Here is a 19218-nt window from a genome sequence, read left to right on the forward strand (position 1 = left end):
GTGTGCAGTTTTCTTATAGTGATAATGCTGGCTTTGAAGTATAAGTTGGGGAGTATACCTTCCTCTTCAATTTTGGGGCAGAATTTGAAAAAATTGATGGTAGTTCTTCACATGTTTGGTGGATTTCACCAGGAAAACAGTCAGATTTTAAGGGCTTTTCTTTGTCAGGAGATTTTTGATTACTGATTCAATTCCTTACTATAAAGTATTAAAATTTTCTCTTCATGATTTGGCATTGGTAGGAGTTTTTCCATTTTGTCTAAGTTATCCAGTTTGTTGGCTTACACTTGCTCATAATAACTCCTATAATCCTTTTTGTTTCTGTTGAATTAACAATAGTGTTCCCACTTTCATTTCTGATTTTAATAATTTATTATTCTCTCCTTTTCCCTTAGTCCATCTAACTAAAAGTTTGTCAATTTGTTGATCTTTTAAAAAAAACTATTGCCCTCATTTTCTCTAGTATTTATTTGATTCATTGGTTAATAGTATGTTGTTTAATTTCCACAACTTGGTGAATTTTCCAGTTTGCTTCTATTACTGCTTACTATCTTCATCCATTTTTGACATAAAACATACTTTGTATGACAACTTCCTTACTAAATCTATTGAGACGTAATTGTGGCCTAACATATGGTATATTCTGGAAATGATCCAAATGCACTTGAAAAGAACGTATCCTGTTGTTGGGCAGAGTGTTTCAAATGTGTCTGTTAGGTCAGATTGGTTTATTGTGTCATGTAAGTCATTTTTCTTTTGTACTTATCTTTTGTCTGGCTATTTTACACGTTATTTTGAACAGGGCATTGAAATCTTTAACTATTATTTGTAAAACTGTTTACTCTCTTTAATTCTGTCGCTTTCTATTTCATAGATTTTGATGGTATATCATTAGGTACATGAATGTTAATTGTTTTATTTTCTTACTGTATTAAACCTTCTATTAATATGTCATGTCCTTTGTCCCTTGTAACTTTTTTTAATTTAACTTTTATTTTATCTAATATTAATATGGTCACGCCTATCTTTTAGTTGCTAGTTGCATGGAATATCTTTTTCTATCACTTTCAACCTGTTTGCATCTTTGGATCTCAATGAAGTCTCTTGCAGAAAACATAGTTGGGTCATGTGGTTTTATCCATTCTGCTTTTTTTTTGATTGGAGGGTTTAAGCAATTTGCATTTAAAGTAATTATTGATAAGGAGAGCCTTCTGTCATTTTGTTATTTATTTTCTATATTTATTACAGGTTTATTTCCTGCATTACTGTCTGATTTTTTGTTTGGTTGATTTTTTTATATATGTAGTGAAATGTTTAGATTCCTTTCATTTTTCTTTTTATGTATATTTGTAGCTAATTTCTCTGTGGTTACCATGGAGATTACATTTAACATCCTGAAGTTAAAACACTAAAATTTAAATTTATGTAGTTTAACTTTAATGATATATGAAAACTCTGCTCCTTTTAAACAGTTACATCCCCACCCCTTTCAGTTGTTTATGTCACAAAATTACAACTTTATACATTATATGTACAAAAACCTAAACTAACAATTTTTAAATGCATTCATGTTTTAAATTATGTAGAAAATGTGAAATTACAAAGCAAAGTTATTTTAATATTAACTTCTGGGCTAGTAACTGATTTTAGTTATTTACTGATGTTGACATCACTTCTGTATGAATAATTCACTTTTAGACTAACTTTTAAAATATAAAATTCCTGGCAAGAATACTGGGGTGGGTTGCCATGCCCTTCTCCAGGGATCTTCCTGACCCAGGATCAGGCATGGCAACCCACTCCAGTATTCTTGTCTGGAAAACCCCATGAGTAGAGGATCTTGGTGGGCCATTGTCCACGGGGTGACAAAGAGTCAGACATGACTGAGTGACTAACATGTCCACTTCTTTAAAATATAGTTAAAAAAATATTAGTCTCTTAAATCATATAGATAACAAAAAGTAATGTTACAAAACACTATTAAGATAACAAAGCGTTTCCTTGTATTTATCCTTATTACCAAGGTCTTTATTTCTTCAGACACCTAGAGTTACTGTCTTGTGTCCTTTCATTTCTACATGTAGGATTCGCTTTAGCATTTTTTTCAGGGCCAGTCTATAAGTAATGATCTCCTTCAGCTTTGTTTATTTGAGAATGTCATAATTTCTCCCTCATATTTGAGAGATTATTTTGCCAGTTACTGGGTTCTTGATTGACAGTGTTTTTCTTTGAGCACTTTGAATATACCAGCCCACTGTTTTTCCTGACCTCAAAGGAGCTCTTGTATATTGAGTCACTTTGTTGTACTGCTTTCACCATTTTCTCTTTGTCTTTCAGCAGTTTGATTTTAATGTGTCTGAGTGTGAATCTCTCCGAGTTCATCCTATCTTGAGTTTTTTCAGCTTCTTTGATTGTTTATATTCATGTCTTTCATCAAATTTGGGAATGTTTTACCCATTATTTCTTCAGATATTCTCTCTTCCCCTTTGGTCTCTCTCTTCTTGGACTCCCGCAGTGTTTGTTGGTCTGCTTAATAATGATGGCCAACAAGTCTCTTTAGACTCTGGTTACTTTTCTTCAGTCTTTCTGTTCTCAGACTTAAGAATTTACATCATCCTGTCTTCAGGTTTCCTAATTCTTCTGCCTGCTCACATCTACTTTAGTGAATTTTTCATTTCAATTACTTTACTTTTCAGCTTCAGAATTTCCTTTTGGTTTCTCTTTAGGTTTTCTGCCTTTTATTGCTTTCTCCCTTTTGTTCATACATTCTTTCCTTGACTTTGTGCACCATGTCCTTTAGTTCTTTGGATATCATTACAGTGGTTGCCTTAAATCATTTGTCTAATAGATATGCCACCAGCTTTTTTTCAGAGACAGTTTCTTTTTTCTTCACTCTCCCTCCTTTGAATGGAACATGTGTTCCTATTTCTTTGCATGCCTTTTGAATTTTTTTGTTGGAAATTGGACATTTGAATCTTATGATTTTTCTGGAAATCAGATTCTCCCCTTTTCTAAAGTTTGCTGTTTTTTTTGTTTGGGGGTTTTTGATTGCTGTAGGCTCTTTGTGCTAAAAATTAGCTTATGAGTTAACCTTAAAATCTTCTCTGATTTTTTTTCTATGCCTGCACCTTCCCCAGGTATGCACAATGACTTTGTGATTTCCCTCATATATGTGGTTGTTTTTGAATATTCTAATCGTCAGTGTCTGATTCTCAAAAGGGGAAAATTATGGGAGGAGACACTTGCCCTTTAAATCTAGGAGTCACTTCAGCCAGAGGGGGAGGAATTTATATTACTTGGGGGAGGCTCAGCAATAATGGCCACTGTCCATGAGGTAGCTAAGAGTTGGACACGACTGAGCAACTTCACTTTGACTTTTCACTTTGATGCATTGGAGAAGGAAATGGCAACCCACTCCAGTGTTCTTGACTGGAGAATCCCAGAGACAGGGGAGCCTGGTGGGCTGCCGTCTATGGGGTTGCACAGAGTCGGACACGACTGAAGCGACTTAGCAGTAGCAACAGCAGCAGCAGCAGCCTCTTTGAAACCTCTGTGATCAGAGGCAGCAATCAGAACACAGATTCCCTATATTTGAAGAACAGGGTCCTTTTTGGCTGCCCCCTTCCTCCCTACTCTGCCCTGGCTTGTGCAGGCTTTGTGCCAGCTGCTGCAGGAACAAATTATGAAGAATGGGAATTGCGTAGCTGCAACACTGCTGAGAATTGAAATTGACTAAATTAACCACAGTTTGACATCTAATAACTTCTGGAAGTTGCAAGCCCTCAATAGACTACAGAATTCCAAACTACTTACGTCACACTGGCAATTGCATTTTGCCAGTACAGTCGTCATCTAGGTGGAGAAGCAAATTTGTGGGACTTGTTATTCTGTCATCATTCCAGAATTCATCCTATTTGTTTTTACAGTCACTTTAACTTATATATATATAGTGGTCACTAACGTGATAGCGTTGAACTTTCAATGCTGTGTGTGCCAAATTAGAATCCGAGATGTACTACTCTCAGGGGTTTGAGTTCTTTATTGGAGAAATACTTGTTTATAATTTAGTAGGAGAGAAAGAGAGCAACATTAAACCAATAATGTAATGAAACTTCGACAAATGCTAAGGAGGAGAAATACAGTATACAGCATAAAAGCATTTTCTAAACTAATTTTGGCCTGTTTTTGAATAACTGAATCTTAGAATTATTTTAACACAAAATTTTAAGATGTAATATTGTTCTCTGAAATTGGATTAGGATGCTGCAGTATGTTAACAGCAGCAGACTTATGAGGCCCTTTATTAATGAAATAACATTCTAAAAGTTGGATGATCAAAACTGTGTTTCTTAAGTCTTATTATTAATTCGTGGGTCATATTCTTTAGGGGTTGGTTAGTTTCTGTTTCTGGTATATCCTGCCCCTTTCCTATCACCCTCCCCCCATTTCTAAGTGAATCTTAGGATTTTATTATTGTCTAAGTTGAGACATATACAGTGGTATATACTATTAGTAAGTATAATGGATTAGCAATAGGTTTCTGGGGTTTACAACAGTTTTTTGTTGTTTTTAATATCTCACACTCTATTAAAGTAATGCTCAAAATTCTCCAAGCCAGGCTTCAGCAGTATGTGAACCATGAACTTCCAGATGTTCAAGCTGGTTTTAGAAAAGGCAGAGGAACCAGGGATCAAATTGCCAACATCTGCTGGATCATGGAAAAAGCAAGAGAGTTGCAGAAAGACACCTATTTCTGCTTTATTGACTATGCCAAAGCCTTTTACTGTGTGGATCACAATAAACTGGAAAATTCTTCAAGAGATGGAATACCAGACCACCTGACCTGCCTCTTGAGAAACCTATGTGCAGGTCAGAAAGCAACAGTTAGAACTGGACATGGAACAACAGACTGGTAACAAATAGGAAAAGGAGTACGTCAAGGCTGTATATTGTCACCCTGTTTATTTAACTTCTATGCAGAGTACATCATGAGAAACGCTGGACTGGAAGAAACACAAGCTGGAATCAAGATTGCCGGGAGAAATATCAATAACCTCAGATATGCAAATGACACCACCCTTATGACAGAAAGTGAGTAACTAAAAAGCCTCTTGATGAAAGTGAAAGAGAAGAGTGAAAAAGTGGGCTTAAAGCTCAACATTCAGAAAACGAAGATCATGGCATCCGGTCCCACCACTTCATGGGAAATAGATGGGGAAACAGTGGAAACAGCGTCAGACTGTATTTCTGGGGGCTCCAAAATCACTGCAGATGGTGACTGCAGCCATGAAATTAAAAGATGCTTACTCCTTGGAAGGAAAGTTATAACCAACCTAGATAACATATTGAAAAGCAGAGACATTACTTTGCCAACAAAGGTCCGTCTAGTCAAGGCTATCGTTTTTCCAGTGGTCATGTATGAATATGAGAGTTGGACTGTGAAGAAAGCTGAGCGCCAAAGAATTGATGGTTTTGAACTGTGGTGTTGGAGAAGACTCTTGAGAGTCCCTTGGACTGCAAGGAGATCCAACCAGTCTGTTCTAAAGGGGATCAGCCCTGGGTGTTCTTTGGAAGGAATGGTGCTAAAACTGAAACTCCAATACTTTGGCCACCTCATGGGAAGAGTTGACCCATTGGAAAAGACTCTGATGCTGCGAGGGATCGGGGGCAGGAGGAAAAGGGGATGACAGAGGGTGAGATGGCTAGATGGCATCACCGACTCAATGGACGTGAGTTTGAGTGAACTCCGGGAGTTGGTGATGGACAGGGAGGCCTGGTGTGCTGCAATTCATGGGGTTGCAAAGAGTCGGACACGACTGAGCGACTGAACTGAACTGAGTTGTCACACAGTCCTTTTGGTTAAAGGCATATCTCTTTATAGATGGAAGAAATAAGTTTCAATAATTAGTACTTGTGATTTACCTGTATATTCAAAGTCATTAAACAGTAGAGTGAGGTAGAGAGAGATCTAGAATCATGCTTTTTGATGTGTCATCAAAAAGTAACAACAGGTAACTTTCACATAGATTATCCTCAAGTCTTGTTGCTGTTATTTGATTTCCTCCCTAAGTAAAGCTGGTAATTCCATGTTATCTGTTCTGCTATCTCTCATCCTAGTTACAGATACCAAGGTCTTAAACTAGCCCAATTTGCTACTGTATTTTTTGTTTTAGTGCTCTTTATTTCAGCTATCTGAAAGTAGCAAATTCTGCGGCCAAATGTTTCTGTATCTCTTCCATCTAAATACTTGTTCTGGCTTTGGTGTTAAGGTATTGTGTTTTTCTGAGTTGTACCCTCCAAGCCCATTGGGCTACCTCATTCCCACCACCTCCAAGTTTAAGAGGGATGGATTACTACTTTGTCAGATACCATTTCTGTATTCTATAATATAAGAATTTAGAAATCCTCAAGTTAGTAAGTAAAAGTATAATGTATTTTAAGGTAAATGTTTTAATTCTCTTCCTGCTAACACAGTCTTAAATATTTTTAACATTATTTTGGTGGCTGAACTTGAGGCCATCAGATCATGCCTCTTGAGCTGCATGTACACAGGCTCTTATTTTAGACTACATTTTGTGATAGGTCTTTTCAAATTGTTTAATCTGACAGTTTTGAATGAAATTCTTGTTAATCCTCAACTTGAGTTTCTGTTCAGTTTCAAGTCTATGCTTTCCCTTCAGGTGTGGTCATTCACTCAGATTCTTCTAAGATACATCTACAAATAAACTGATTGTACATGTATTAATTATCTAATCATATTCATTAAGCCGAAGTTATAAATTATTTTTACTAGTCTGTATTCTTTTTTCAGAACTGAACTTTAAAATTGAATTTTATGATATGAATGCTAATATATTAATAACAGCTTTAACCCATAGTATTTTACAACTGCTTTCATTATTAACCTCTTATAAGCTGAGTACTTGACTCAATATAATTGTTTTGCTGTAGTTTATGAAAAAATTCAAAACTGTTCAAATAGAAAGGGAGTAGTACAGTGAACTCCCATGTATACTTATCACCCAACTACAGCAGTCCTCAATTCATGCACTTATATGATCTATAACCCCTCCTTCTCCTAATCTCTCATGGTCATTATTCTATCTTGAAGGAAATTTAACACTTTATATAATTTTTATGTATTTCAATACCAGATTTTTATATAACTAGAATCCAAAGCTAACATATACAGTGATGATGAGTTGGTGATCATGAGCAGCTAGGGTTGTGATAATTTTGGTATAAGTTAGATTTTTGTAAAAGCAAACTTTTTCCACCATATTTTTGGTAATAAACGAGCAGAGGAAGCCAGATGGTTTTCTTGCCATAATTTTTAAGGACTATAGCTTCTTTTGTAAGTTTAAATAGCCTTGTTCTTTCTTGCCTTCCTCTGTAATTGCTTAAGCAAAGTAAGGTGAAGTTGTACCATTAATTTTTTTAATTTAAAAATATCAGTTTGAGACCCCAGTAGTCATTGGGAAATGAGTTAATTCCTAATGTTCATAAAATCTCAAATGTCTCTCACAAATAGTATTTTTTAGCAATTTCACAAATAGTATTAGGTTTGATTCTCACTGAATCATTGGAAAATAGACTATTACTGTTAAAGGTAGGTCTGCACACTTCATGCATTGGAGAAGGAAATGGCAACCCACTCCAGTGTTCTTGCCTGGAGAATCCCATGGATGGAGGAGCCTGGTAGGCTGCAGTTCATGGGGTTGCTAAGAGTCGGACACGACTGAGTGACTTCACTTTCACTTTTCTCTTTCCTGCATTGGAGAAGGAAATGGCAACCCACTCCAGTGTTCTTGCCTGGAGAATCCCAGGGACGGGGGAGCCTGGTGGGCCACCGTCTATGGGGTTGCACAGAGTCGGACCCGACTGAAGCGACTTAGCAGCAGCAGCAGCAGCACATAAAGTAGCTAGTATTATGTTTGTATTTAATACAGTATTCCCTACTCATTTTGTTTGTTTGGTTTTTTTTTTTTCCAGGATTTTTTATTGTTTCAGATGTACAGCAAAGTGATCTAGTTATGTGTATATATATCTTCTTCAGATTATTTTCCAGGTTATTTTTAGGTTATTTTAATATGCTGAATATAGTTCCCTGTGCTTTACTGTAATCCTTGGTCCCCACTCATTTTTAACTTGCTGCTTCATGTAGCTTAGATGCATCCAGTACAATTATTTACGCAAGCATATCTCTTAAAATTTATTTAAAGTGTAGTCATTTCTTTGATTCTCTGAAAATGTCATTTGACTTGGTAATTATATATTTTAAAATATACAAAAGAAAATTTTAAGAGGAGTCACATCAGTTTTCTAGTATGTTCGATCTGGTTTTCATTTGGTAATAATTGCGTTTTATTTTAAAAATTTTGTTGCACCTTCATAACAAACACTTTCCAGCTTAATCAGAAAACCAAGCTTTTTTCATCCTAAACTTACTTAGATCTGTGTTACTCTGCTTGTGTTTTTGGGGGGATGGGGGAGTGGTTGACCCTTAATTGTTCTGTGAGTGGTCTAGAATAACAGATGAAAAGCAGTAATTGCAGTTGATAACAATTGAGGGCTTTTACATTGAATGTGTTTCTAATTAAAGTTTATGATGGATTTCTTTGTATGGCTCCTTTCCCCCAATGTTTAAACACAGTTCAATATGAGACAGAATTTTTTTTCTGGATGATGAAATGTTGGAATCTTCAGGGGATCCTTGAGACTAGAAAAGAAGTGATTTCCAAGAAATTTGGGATGAGTTTTTTGTTACATGAGAGAATATTTGTGAATTTTTTTAGAAGACTGGTGAACTTCGCAAATCTTAACAAAATTGTGTCTGTTGTAGCAGAAATAATCATTCATTTCTCAAAAGCAAATGTAATAGCTGCCTAAATATCTAATTCTTTCCATTGGTGCTGGAAACTAGATACATTGTTTAACATATGAAAACTTCATATAAAATTTTAACTTAAGAAATAGCAAATCTTTCATATGCTTCTAATATTTGTGAACATTAGTATGTAATGTGCCAATTTTCCTGTTAAGCCTAACACGTTTACAATTCTTTCTTTAAGGCAAATCCTCCTCCAGTACTAGTCAACACAGACAGCTTGGAAACATCAACTTATGTAAGTTCCATTCATCACCAAGTTTTTCCTGTTCAGTCTTTGATACAGATATCAAAATCACAGCATTATTTTCTCTAATACATTTTACTTATGATGTTCTGTCACTGAGCTGTAATTGTTAAAGTAAATGAAACATACTATCCTTTTTGTTTTTTTGTTTTTCCCGTGCACTTACAAAGCAGAAATGTTGAAGTAAATTTCATTTTTAAATTAAAATGAATAGCTTTCACTATGGGCTCTCTCACCAGTGGTCATTTACACAATGGTATATAATCCGAGAGTCATTTTTGAAGTCTAATTGAGTGACTATGTTTGTAGTGAATGTGTTCTCAGTTATAACTTTGTAACTTTAAATTGATTACTCCTTCTCTCTAAACTTTTGTTAAAAAGTCTTCTTTCTCCTAAAGATAAATAGCCAGAATAGCAGAATCTTAACATTTTTCATCCCACCTAAAGTATCTTTGGAGATGTTTAAGTAGAAGTTACACCTGTGCATTTTAAAAAAATCAAATGGTGCATAATTTAATAGATTATAAAAATCTTTTTTCTCTCATTTTTGAACTGTAGTCAATTTTCATCTGTACTTTAAAATATTTTATTTGGCTTTGTATTCTGTGTATATTTATATGGGCATAGCAAATTTGGGGAGATTTTTGAAAACTTTAAATAATAATACTTTATACAAACCAAAAGTACTCTTCAGTCAGTGTCACCTTTCACACTGATATTGAATACTTAAGAAGAATTTTGTTTGTACTTTTGTTCTTCACATTTTATCCCTGTTCATTTGTTAAATTATGTTTTGCTTAAGGGCAGAGTTGGTAAATACTTTTATTTTAAAACCCTTTGAACTGGAAGGTTACTATGTAAGAACTAACAAAACTATATCAACAAAGAAAATAAATACACATGCATTTTAGAGATGTCAACAAATTAAAAGCAGGATTAACATACAGACAGCAAACTTAGTTTTTATGACACATTATTCAAAAATTAATTTTCCTGTTAAGCAGAATATGTTGGAAGTCTCTAAACCCATTCACTACCCATGTTGAGAAATTCTCTAGAAAGACTCACAAGGCTCAGCACCTTGTACCTACGGCTAAGATTTATTTATATGTAATAAGTCAGGATCCATAGTCAGATTATAAGGCTGTTTGTCTAGAGGAATACATCTTTAGATTTCCTTGTACTATCTTCCTCCCCAGAGGGGTCCACAGAGCACTGTTTTCACCTAGCAGTGAAAATGTAGCAACAAGTATTCAGTTTTTCTGCCCAGGCAAGCCCATTATTTGGGCTTCACCACAGTTATTTATTGGTAGTCGTTCACATAGACACCCTCTATCCAGTACATACCAAATTTCCAAGCTCCCAGAAGGAAAACAGGTGTTCAGCATAAAGTTCATTGTCTCTGCAAAGTCTTGCCAAGAGTAAACAACCCTTTCAGTGAGGGAATGGTGAGAACGCTCCCAGAATCAATTTCTAAAATGCCTACTAAGACTCTGCTAGCCATAGCAGCCTTGGGCCTGATACAGCAACCCTTTTCTCTACATAAGGCAATAAGATAAATTCCATTTTCTTAAGATTTTGTTCTACTTTATCATATTTGAAAAGCACTGTAAAATGTTTAGTAATATTCTTTGTGTCTAATTAGTTTAATTCTGAAATTTAAAATATGTTCCAGAATGGCTTTTAAACTTACTTGTTATTCCTCTGTTAAATTCTGATCATTAAATAGTAGCTATGAGTTGATGAATAAAATTAAGAAAACTTGGCAGCTGTTGCATTATATATCACACTTTCCCCCCCTGGCTGCTGTCAAAATGCTTCCTAAAATTAAATAGTTAATTGAACAGGTAATGCATATACATTGTATAAAATTCAATATATACCACAGTATATCCAATAAAAAGGGAATCTTTCTTCACCCCCACTCCTAGTCTTCTAGTTCCTCTTGCCTAAGGCATAAAATGTTAGAGTGCGTGTGTATGTGTGTAGGATATATATTAAAAGAACATGTATATATATGTATATCCTTGTATAAATATTTTGTGCATAAATAAGGATATATGTGTTTTCAAACTTTTCCCATACAAAAATCAATGCCCCATTGATAATTTTTGTATAGATGTTTTGTGTATATATGCAATTATATAATCTGAATATATTTGTATACATAGGTTGCTCAAAGGGTGTGTCAGTTTTTAGATTTGATCATTATTGCCAAATTTTACTTTCTAGCATTATGATTCAGAGAAGGCAATGGCACCCCATTCCAGTACTCTTGCCTGAAAAAAATCCCATGGACAGAAGAGCCTGGTAGGCTGCAGTCCATGGGGTCACGAAGGGTCGGACACGACTGAGCGGCTTCACTTTCACTTTTCACTTTCATGTATTGGAGAAGGAAATGGCAACCCACTCCAGTGTTCTTGTCTGGAGAATCCCAGGGACTGGAGAGCCTGGTGGGCTGCCGTCCATGGGGTCGAGAGTCAGATATGACTGAGCGACTTCACTTTCACTTTTCACTTTCATGCATTGGAGAAGGAAATGGCAACCCACTCCAGTGTTCTTGCCTGGAGAATCCCAGGGACAGGGGAGCCTAGTGGACTGCCGTCTATGGTATCGCACAGAGTTGGACACACCTGAAGTGACTTAGTAGTAGCATTATGATTCATCAAAAAGTATTGTTTTTACCCCATACTGTCACTAGCATGGTGTGTTAATAAATTTTTTGATCCTTTGTTAGCATGTTTGTTACCATAAAATATATTAATTCATTGTTTCAACTTGAATTTATATCTCAATTCTTTATCAGCTTTTTCACCTTAAAATTTTTTTTTATGATGAGAAATTTACATACCACAAAATCCACCCTTTTAAAGTGTACGATTCAGTGGTTTTAGTTTATTCACAGCATTGTGCCATCACCACCACTTTCAAATTTCCGTAACATTTTTATCACCTTGTAAGGAAACCCTGTACCCATTAGTAGTCACTCCCTATTTTGCCCTTACCTCAGCCCCTGACAATCACTAATCTACTTTCTGTCATTGTGGCTTTCTCTTTTCTGGACTGTTCATACAAATAGAATCATACATGTACACCTGAAACCAACACAACATTGTAAATCAACTATACTCCAATAAAAATTTTTTTAAAAGGAATCATACAGTAAATTGTTTTTTTGTGTCTGGCTTTTACTAGGAGTAGTATGGTGAAGGTTCATCTGTGTTGTAGCATGTGTTAGAACTTCATTCATTTTTATGGTCGAAATATTTTTCATTATATGTATGTACTACATTTTGTTTATTCATCCTTCTCTTGATGGGCTCTTGGGTCATTTCCACCTTTTGGCCATTGTGAATAGTGCTGCACTGGCATGGGCATCCCCAGTGGATGAGCGGTAAAGAATCCACCCAGAGTCCACCTGCCAATGCAGGAGGTGTGGGTTTAATCCGTGGCTTGGGAAGATCCCTTGGAGAGAGAAATGGCAACCCACTCTAGTATTCTTTACTGGGAAATCCCATGAACAGAGGAGCCTGGTGGGCTACAGTCCATGAGGTCACAGATAGTTGGACTTAATGACTAAACAACAGCAACAGACATTGCATACGGTATCTGGGAATTATTGTCATTTTATTAGTATTATGTCTCTTAGTCCTTGAACATATTGTCTATCCATTCCTTTACATCTTCAATTTTGTTAACAGTGTTTTAAATTTTCAGTGAATTTGTCTTACACTTTTTAAATTAAATATATTCCTAAGTATTCTTTTAATGATATTATAAATTAAATTGTTTTCTTAATTTTATGTATGGATTTTTCATTGCTAGTGTTTAGGAATATAATGGATTTGGGGGTATTAATCTATCCTGCAGTGTTACTGAACTCAAATTAGTTCTGATTTTTGTTCTTATTGTAGATTCCTTTGGATTTCCTACATAAGGTCATGTAATATACAAACAAATATTTTCACTTATTTCTTTTCAATAAAGATGCCTTTTATTTATTTTCCGTGCCTAATTGCCATGGCTAAAACCTCCATTAAAATGTTTCATAGAAATTGCAAGAGCTAACATTCTTATTTTGTTCCTGATCCTTGGGTGAAAGAAAGCTTTCACTCTTGTACAATCAAGTATGATGTATTAAACTCAGTTTTAAGTATTAATTGATACTATAATTTCATTGGCATTGGGTTTGATTATCTCTCTGAAATCCTGTTCTTTTCCTAAATACTAAGATATTAAGCAAAAATTCTAGAGGTCTTCCTGGTTCTGGTAATGAGCAGACATGAAGAAATTTGTTGAAATAATTCCTAACTATTCCTTTGTATTTTCTGTAAAACCATAAAGAGTAAAAATTAGGAAAATTCATTTAATTTTACTTTGGTAGCTTTCTTACACAGGGGTTTTCTGGTGGCTCAGATGGTAAAGAATCTGCAGATGGGGGTTTTATCCCCGGGTCAGGAAGATCCCCTGGAAAAGGGAATGGCTAACCATTCCAGTTGGAAAAGGAAATGGCAACCCACTCCAGTACTCTTGCCTGGAAAATTCCATGGATGGAAGAGCCTGGTAGGCTACAGTCCATGCTGCTGCTGCTGAGTCACTTTAGTCGTGTCCGACTCTGTGCGACCCAATAGACGGCAGCCCACCAGGCTCCCCCGTCCCCGGGATTCTCCAGGCAAGAACACTGGAGTGGGTTGCCATTTCCTTCTCCAATGCATGAAAGTGAAAAGTGAAAGTGAAGTCACTCAGTCGTGTCCGACCCTCAGCAACCCCATGGACTGCAGCCTACCAGGCTCCTCCATCCGTGGGATTCTCCAGGCAAGAGTACTGGAGTGGGGTGCCATTGCCTTCTCCCACAGTCCATGGGATCACCCTAATTGGTAGATAATTGCTTTACAGTATTGTCTTGGTTTCTGCCATACATCAACATAAATCCGCCCTTGGTATACACATGTCCCCTCCCTCTTGAACCTCCCTCCCAGGTGCCATACCTCTAAGTTGTCACAGAGTACCTGTTTGAGCTCCTGGCATTATACAGCAAATTCCCACTGGCTATTTTGCATATTATAATGTATGTGCTTCCATGCTACTCTGTCCATTCATCCCACCCACCCTGTCTTTCACCTGCCCTGGGTACTATTGTCTGTTCTTTATGTCTCTGTCCCATTTCTGTCCTGAAAATAGGTTCATCAGTACCATCTTCCTAGATTTCATATATATGTGTGTTAATATATGATATTTGTCTTTCTCTTTCTATCTTACTTCACTCTGTATAATAGGCTCTAGGTTTATCCACCTCATTAGAACTGACTCAAATGTGGTGTTTTTGTGGCTGAGAAATATTCCATTTTGCATTTTCCCCCTACCCCCAAGAAAAAGAAATGCAAAAAGGCAAAATGGTTGTTTGAGGAGGTCTTACAAATAGATGAGAAAAGAAGAGAAGCAAAAAGCAAAGGAGAAAAGGAAAGATACATCCATCTGAATGCAGAGTTCCAAACAATATCAAGCAGAGATTTAAAAAAGCCTTCCTAAGTGAACAATGCCAACAAAGGTCCATCTAGTCAAAGCTGTGGTTTTTCCAATAGTCGGGTATGGATGTGAGAGTTGGAGTATAAAGAAAGCTGAGCGCCAAAGAATTGATGCTTTTGAACTGTGGTGTTGTTGAAGACTCTTGAGAGTCCCTTGGACTGCAAGGAAATCAAATCAGTTCATTCTAAAGGAAATCAGTCCTGAATATTCACTGGAAGGACTGATGTTGAAGCTGAAACTCCAATACTTTGGCCATCTGATGCAAAGAACTGACTCAATTGAAAAGACCCTGATGTTGGGAAAGATTGCAGGTAGGAGGAGAAGGGGATGACAGAGGATCAGATGGTTGGATGGCATCACTGACTCACTGGACATGAGTTTGAGTAAACTCCAGGAGTTGGTGATGGACAGGGAGACCTGGCATGCTGCAGTCCATGGGGTCGCCGAGAGTCGAGCACGACTGAGTGACTGAACTGAACTGAACAATGCAAAGAAATAGAGGAAAACAATAGAATGGGAAAGACTAGAGATCTCGTCAGGAAAATCAGAGAGAAAGTGTGCTCAGCGGCCCCGCGGATCTTGTTGGATGGAACAGATCCAGGGGCGCCCCTTGCTCCAGCCTCCAGCCACCCCTCCAACCTTTTTTCCAGTCGCAACCTCTGGAGTCAGCCCCTCAGCTCTGTGCGATCACCAGGACCAGCTGCCATTTTTTAACTCCTTATTATTACCGACCAATCATGAGCTCCCAGATTCGTCAGAATTATTCTGCCGAGGTGGAGGCCACTGTCAACCGCCTGGTTAACATGCAACTGTGGGCCTCCTACACCTACCTCTCTCTGGGCTCCTATTTCGACCATGACGATGTGGCCCTGGAGGGTGTGGGTCACTTTTTTCATGAATTGGCCAAGGAGAAGCGCAAGGGCACGGAGTGTCTCTTCAAACTGCAAAACCAGCGTGGCGGCTGTGCCCTCTTCCTGAACGTGCAGAAGCCATCTCAAGATGAGTGGGGTAAAACCCAGGATGCTGTGGAAGCCGCCCTTCTCATAGAGAAGAACCTGAATCAAGCCCTGTTGGATCTGCATGGCCTGGCTTCTGCCTGTGGAGACCCCCACATCTGTCACTTCCTGGAGAACCACTTCCTAGATGAGGAAGTGAAACTCATCAAGAAGATGGGTGACCACCTGACCAACCTCCGCAGGCTGGTTGGTCCCCAGCCTGGCTGGTCCTCAGGCTGGGTTGGGCGAGTATCTCTTCGAAAGGCTCACCCTCAAGCACAACTAGGAGCTTCTGGAGACCAGTGGCCTTTGAAGAACCCACCTAACATCAGGGCTGCCTGAAGCTCCTCTCTGCAGCCACGAGGCAGCTTTTTAACACCCTGGAGCCCTCTCTCAAGCCTTGGACCAAATGGAAACAAAGCTTTTTGCAGCATTAACAAAAAAAAAAGAAAATCAGAGATACCAAGGGAACATTTCATGCAAAGATGGGCACAATAAAGGAGAGAAATATAATGGATCTAATGGAAGCAGATGATATTAAGAACAGGTGGCAAGAATATCTAGAAGTACTATGGAAAAAAGATCTTAATGACCCAGATAACCATGATGGTGTGATCACTCAACTAGAGCCAAACATCCTGGAGTGTGAGGTCAGGTGGGCCTTAGGAAGCATCACTATGAACAAAGCTAGTGGAAGTGATGGAATTCCAGTTGAGCTATTTCAAATCCTAAAAGATGATGCTGTGAAAGTGCTGCACTCAATATGCCAACCAATTTGGAAAACTCAGCAGTGGCCAGGACTGCAAAAAGTCAGTTTTCATTCCAGTCCCAAAGAAAGGCAATGCCAAAGAATGTTCAAACTACCACACAGTTGCACTCATCTCACATGCTAGCAAAGTAATCCTAATTCTCCATGCTGTCTTCAACAGTGCGTGAATAGTGAACTTCCAGATGTTCAGGCTGGATTTAGAAAAGGCAGAGGAACCAGAGATCAAATGGCCAGCATCCGTTGGATCATCGAAAGAGCAGGAGAATTCCAGAAAAATATATACTTTTGCTTCATTGACTACATTAAAGCCTTTGACTGTGTGGATCACAACAAATTGTGGAAAATTCTTAAAAGAGATGGGAATAACAGACCACCTTACCTGCCTCCTGAGAAAGCTGTATGAAGGTAAGAAGCAACAGTTAGAACTGGATATGAAACAACAGACTGGTTTCAATCTGGGAAAGGAGTACCTCAAGGCTGTATATTGTCACCTTGCTTATTTAACTTATGTACAGAGTACATCACATGAAATGCTGGGCTGGATGAAGCACAAGGTGGAATCAAGATTGCCAGGAGAAATACCAATAACCTCAGATATTGAGATGACACCACCTTTATGGCAGAAAGTGAAGAGGAACTGCAGAGCCTTGATGAAGGTGAAAGAGGAGTGTGAAAAAGTTGGCTGAAACTTCAACATTTAAAAAACTAAGTTCATGGCATCTGATTTTATCATTTAATGGCAAATAGATGGGGAAACAATGGAAACACTGACAAACGTTTATTTTCTTGGCCTCCAAAATCCCTGCAGATGGTGGCTACAGCCATGAAATTAAAAGGTGCTTGCTCCTTGGAAGACAAGTTGGCAGTTCTAGACAGCATATTAAAAAGCAGAGACATCACTTTGCCAACAAAGGTCCATATAGTCAGAGCTAGGTCTGTCTAGTCAAGGCTGTGGTTTTCCAGTGGTCATGTATGGATGTGAGAGTTGGACTATAAAGAAAGCTGAGCACAGAAGAATTGATGCTTTTAAACTGTGGTGTTGGAGAAGACTTTGAGAGAGCCCCTTGGACTGCAAGGAAATCCAACCAGTCTGTCCTAAAGGAGATCAGTCCTGGGTGTTCACTGGAAGGACTGATGTTGAAGCTGAAACTCTAATACTTTGGCTACCTGATGCGAAGAGCTGACTCATTTGAAAAGACCCTGATGCTGGGAAAGATTGAGGGCAGGAGGAGTAGGGGACAACAGAGGATGAGATGGTTGGATGGTATCACCGACTCAATGGACATGGGTTTGGGTGGACTCTGGGAGTTGGTGATGGATAGGAAGGCCTGGCATGCTGCGGTTCATGGAATCGCAAAGAGTTGGACACGACTGAGCAACTGAACTGAATGGTTTTTCCAGTACTCATGTATGGATGTGAGAGTTGGGCCATAAAGAAGGTTGAGCGCCAAAGAATTAATCCTTTTGAATTGTGGTGTTGGAGAAGACTCTTGAGAGCCCCTTGGACTGCAGGTTGGTCAAACCAGTCCATCTTAAAGGAAATCAGTCATGAATATTCATTGGAAGAACTGATGCTGAAACTCCAATACTTTGGCCACCTAATGCAAAGAGCCGACTCATTGGAAAAGACCCTGATGCTGGAAAAGATTGAAAGCAGGAGGAGAAGGGGACGATGGAGAGATGGTTGGATGGCATCACCAACTCAATGGACATGATTTTGAGCAAGCTCCAGGAGATGGTGAAGGACAGGAAAGTCTGGTGCGCTGCAGTCAATGGGGTCCAAAGAGACGGACACGACCTAGTGACTAAACAACAACAATAAATAATCCATTGTATGTATGTACCACAGCTTCTTTATTCATTCATCTGTCAGTGTATATCTGGGTTGCTTCCATGTCCTAGCTGTTGTAAATAGTGCTGCAGTGAACACTGGGGTACATGTGTCTTTTTCAATTATGTTTTTTCAGGATATTTGCCCAGTTGTGGGATTGTTGGGTCATATAGTACTTTTATTCCTAGATATTTAAGGAATCTCCGTACTGTCCTCTATAGTGACTATATCAATTTACAGTCCCACCAGTGCAAGAGGGTTCCCTTTTCTCCACACCCTTTCCAGAATTTATTGTTTATAGAATTTTTGATGGTGGTCATTCTGACTGGTGTGAGGATATATTTCATTGTAGTTTTGATTTGCATTTCTCTAATAATGAGTGATGTTGAGTATCTTTTTATGTGTCTATTAGCATATCTGTATGTCTTCTTTGGAGAAAGGTCTGTTTAGGTCTTCTGGCTACTTTTTGATTGGGTTTTTCTGGTGTTGAGCTGCATGAGCTATTTGTATATTTTGGAGATAAATCATTTGTTAATTCTGTTTCAGTTTTTCGTGTGTGTGTATGTTTCTTTTTTTCTGTTGTTATTTGTCTCATTTTGTATTTACCAGTTGTCTTTTGTTTCTTGTTTTCATTTTTTTTTTAAATTATTTATGTTTGTTTTAATCCCCTTTAATTCCATAACAAACAGCTACTGGAATCTCAGTTCTTTGGCCACTCCAGTATTCCTGCCTAGAGAATTCCATGGACAGAGGAGCCTGGCTGGCTATAGTCCATGGGGTTGCAATGAAAGCTTCAGTTTTTCTGTATGTTTAATTAATAACTGTATGATTTTAAAGTTGACCTAAATGGTTATTCTTTATTTAGGAAAAATTCATGAGTAAATTCTTTCAGGGTTAATATTTTGTATTTAGTAATGTTGATTTTTCATTAGGAAGAACATTTTCTTCTTCCTAGTACATTTT

The 19218-nt window shown here is 37.8% G+C and overlaps 1 protein-coding gene across 29 annotated transcripts in view; it reads left to right on the forward strand.

The window, feature by feature from the left end:
- DLG1 (discs large MAGUK scaffold protein 1) overlaps nt 1-19218 on the forward strand; it is a 274757-nt gene that overhangs the window by 138061 nt on the left and 117478 nt on the right. For all 29 annotated transcript variants that reach the window (XR_015163762.1, XR_015163769.1, XR_015163766.1 and 26 more), the window contains one exon: nt 9072-9125. Coding sequence is in view for 23 of the 29 variants with exons in the window: in XM_086399739.1 (XP_086255865.1) it covers nt 9072-9125 (54 nt within the window). In the remaining 6 variants the exon portion in view is untranslated. The remainder of the gene's footprint in view (nt 1-9071; nt 9126-19218) is intronic.

Source organism: Bos grunniens, chromosome 1 (genome assembly GCF_055505025.1).
Source record: "Bos grunniens cultivar Pamir isolate PY7600 chromosome 1, Bosgru_T2T1.0, whole genome shotgun sequence".
In the NCBI taxonomy this organism is placed as follows: domain Eukaryota; kingdom Metazoa; phylum Chordata; class Mammalia; order Artiodactyla; family Bovidae; genus Bos; species Bos grunniens.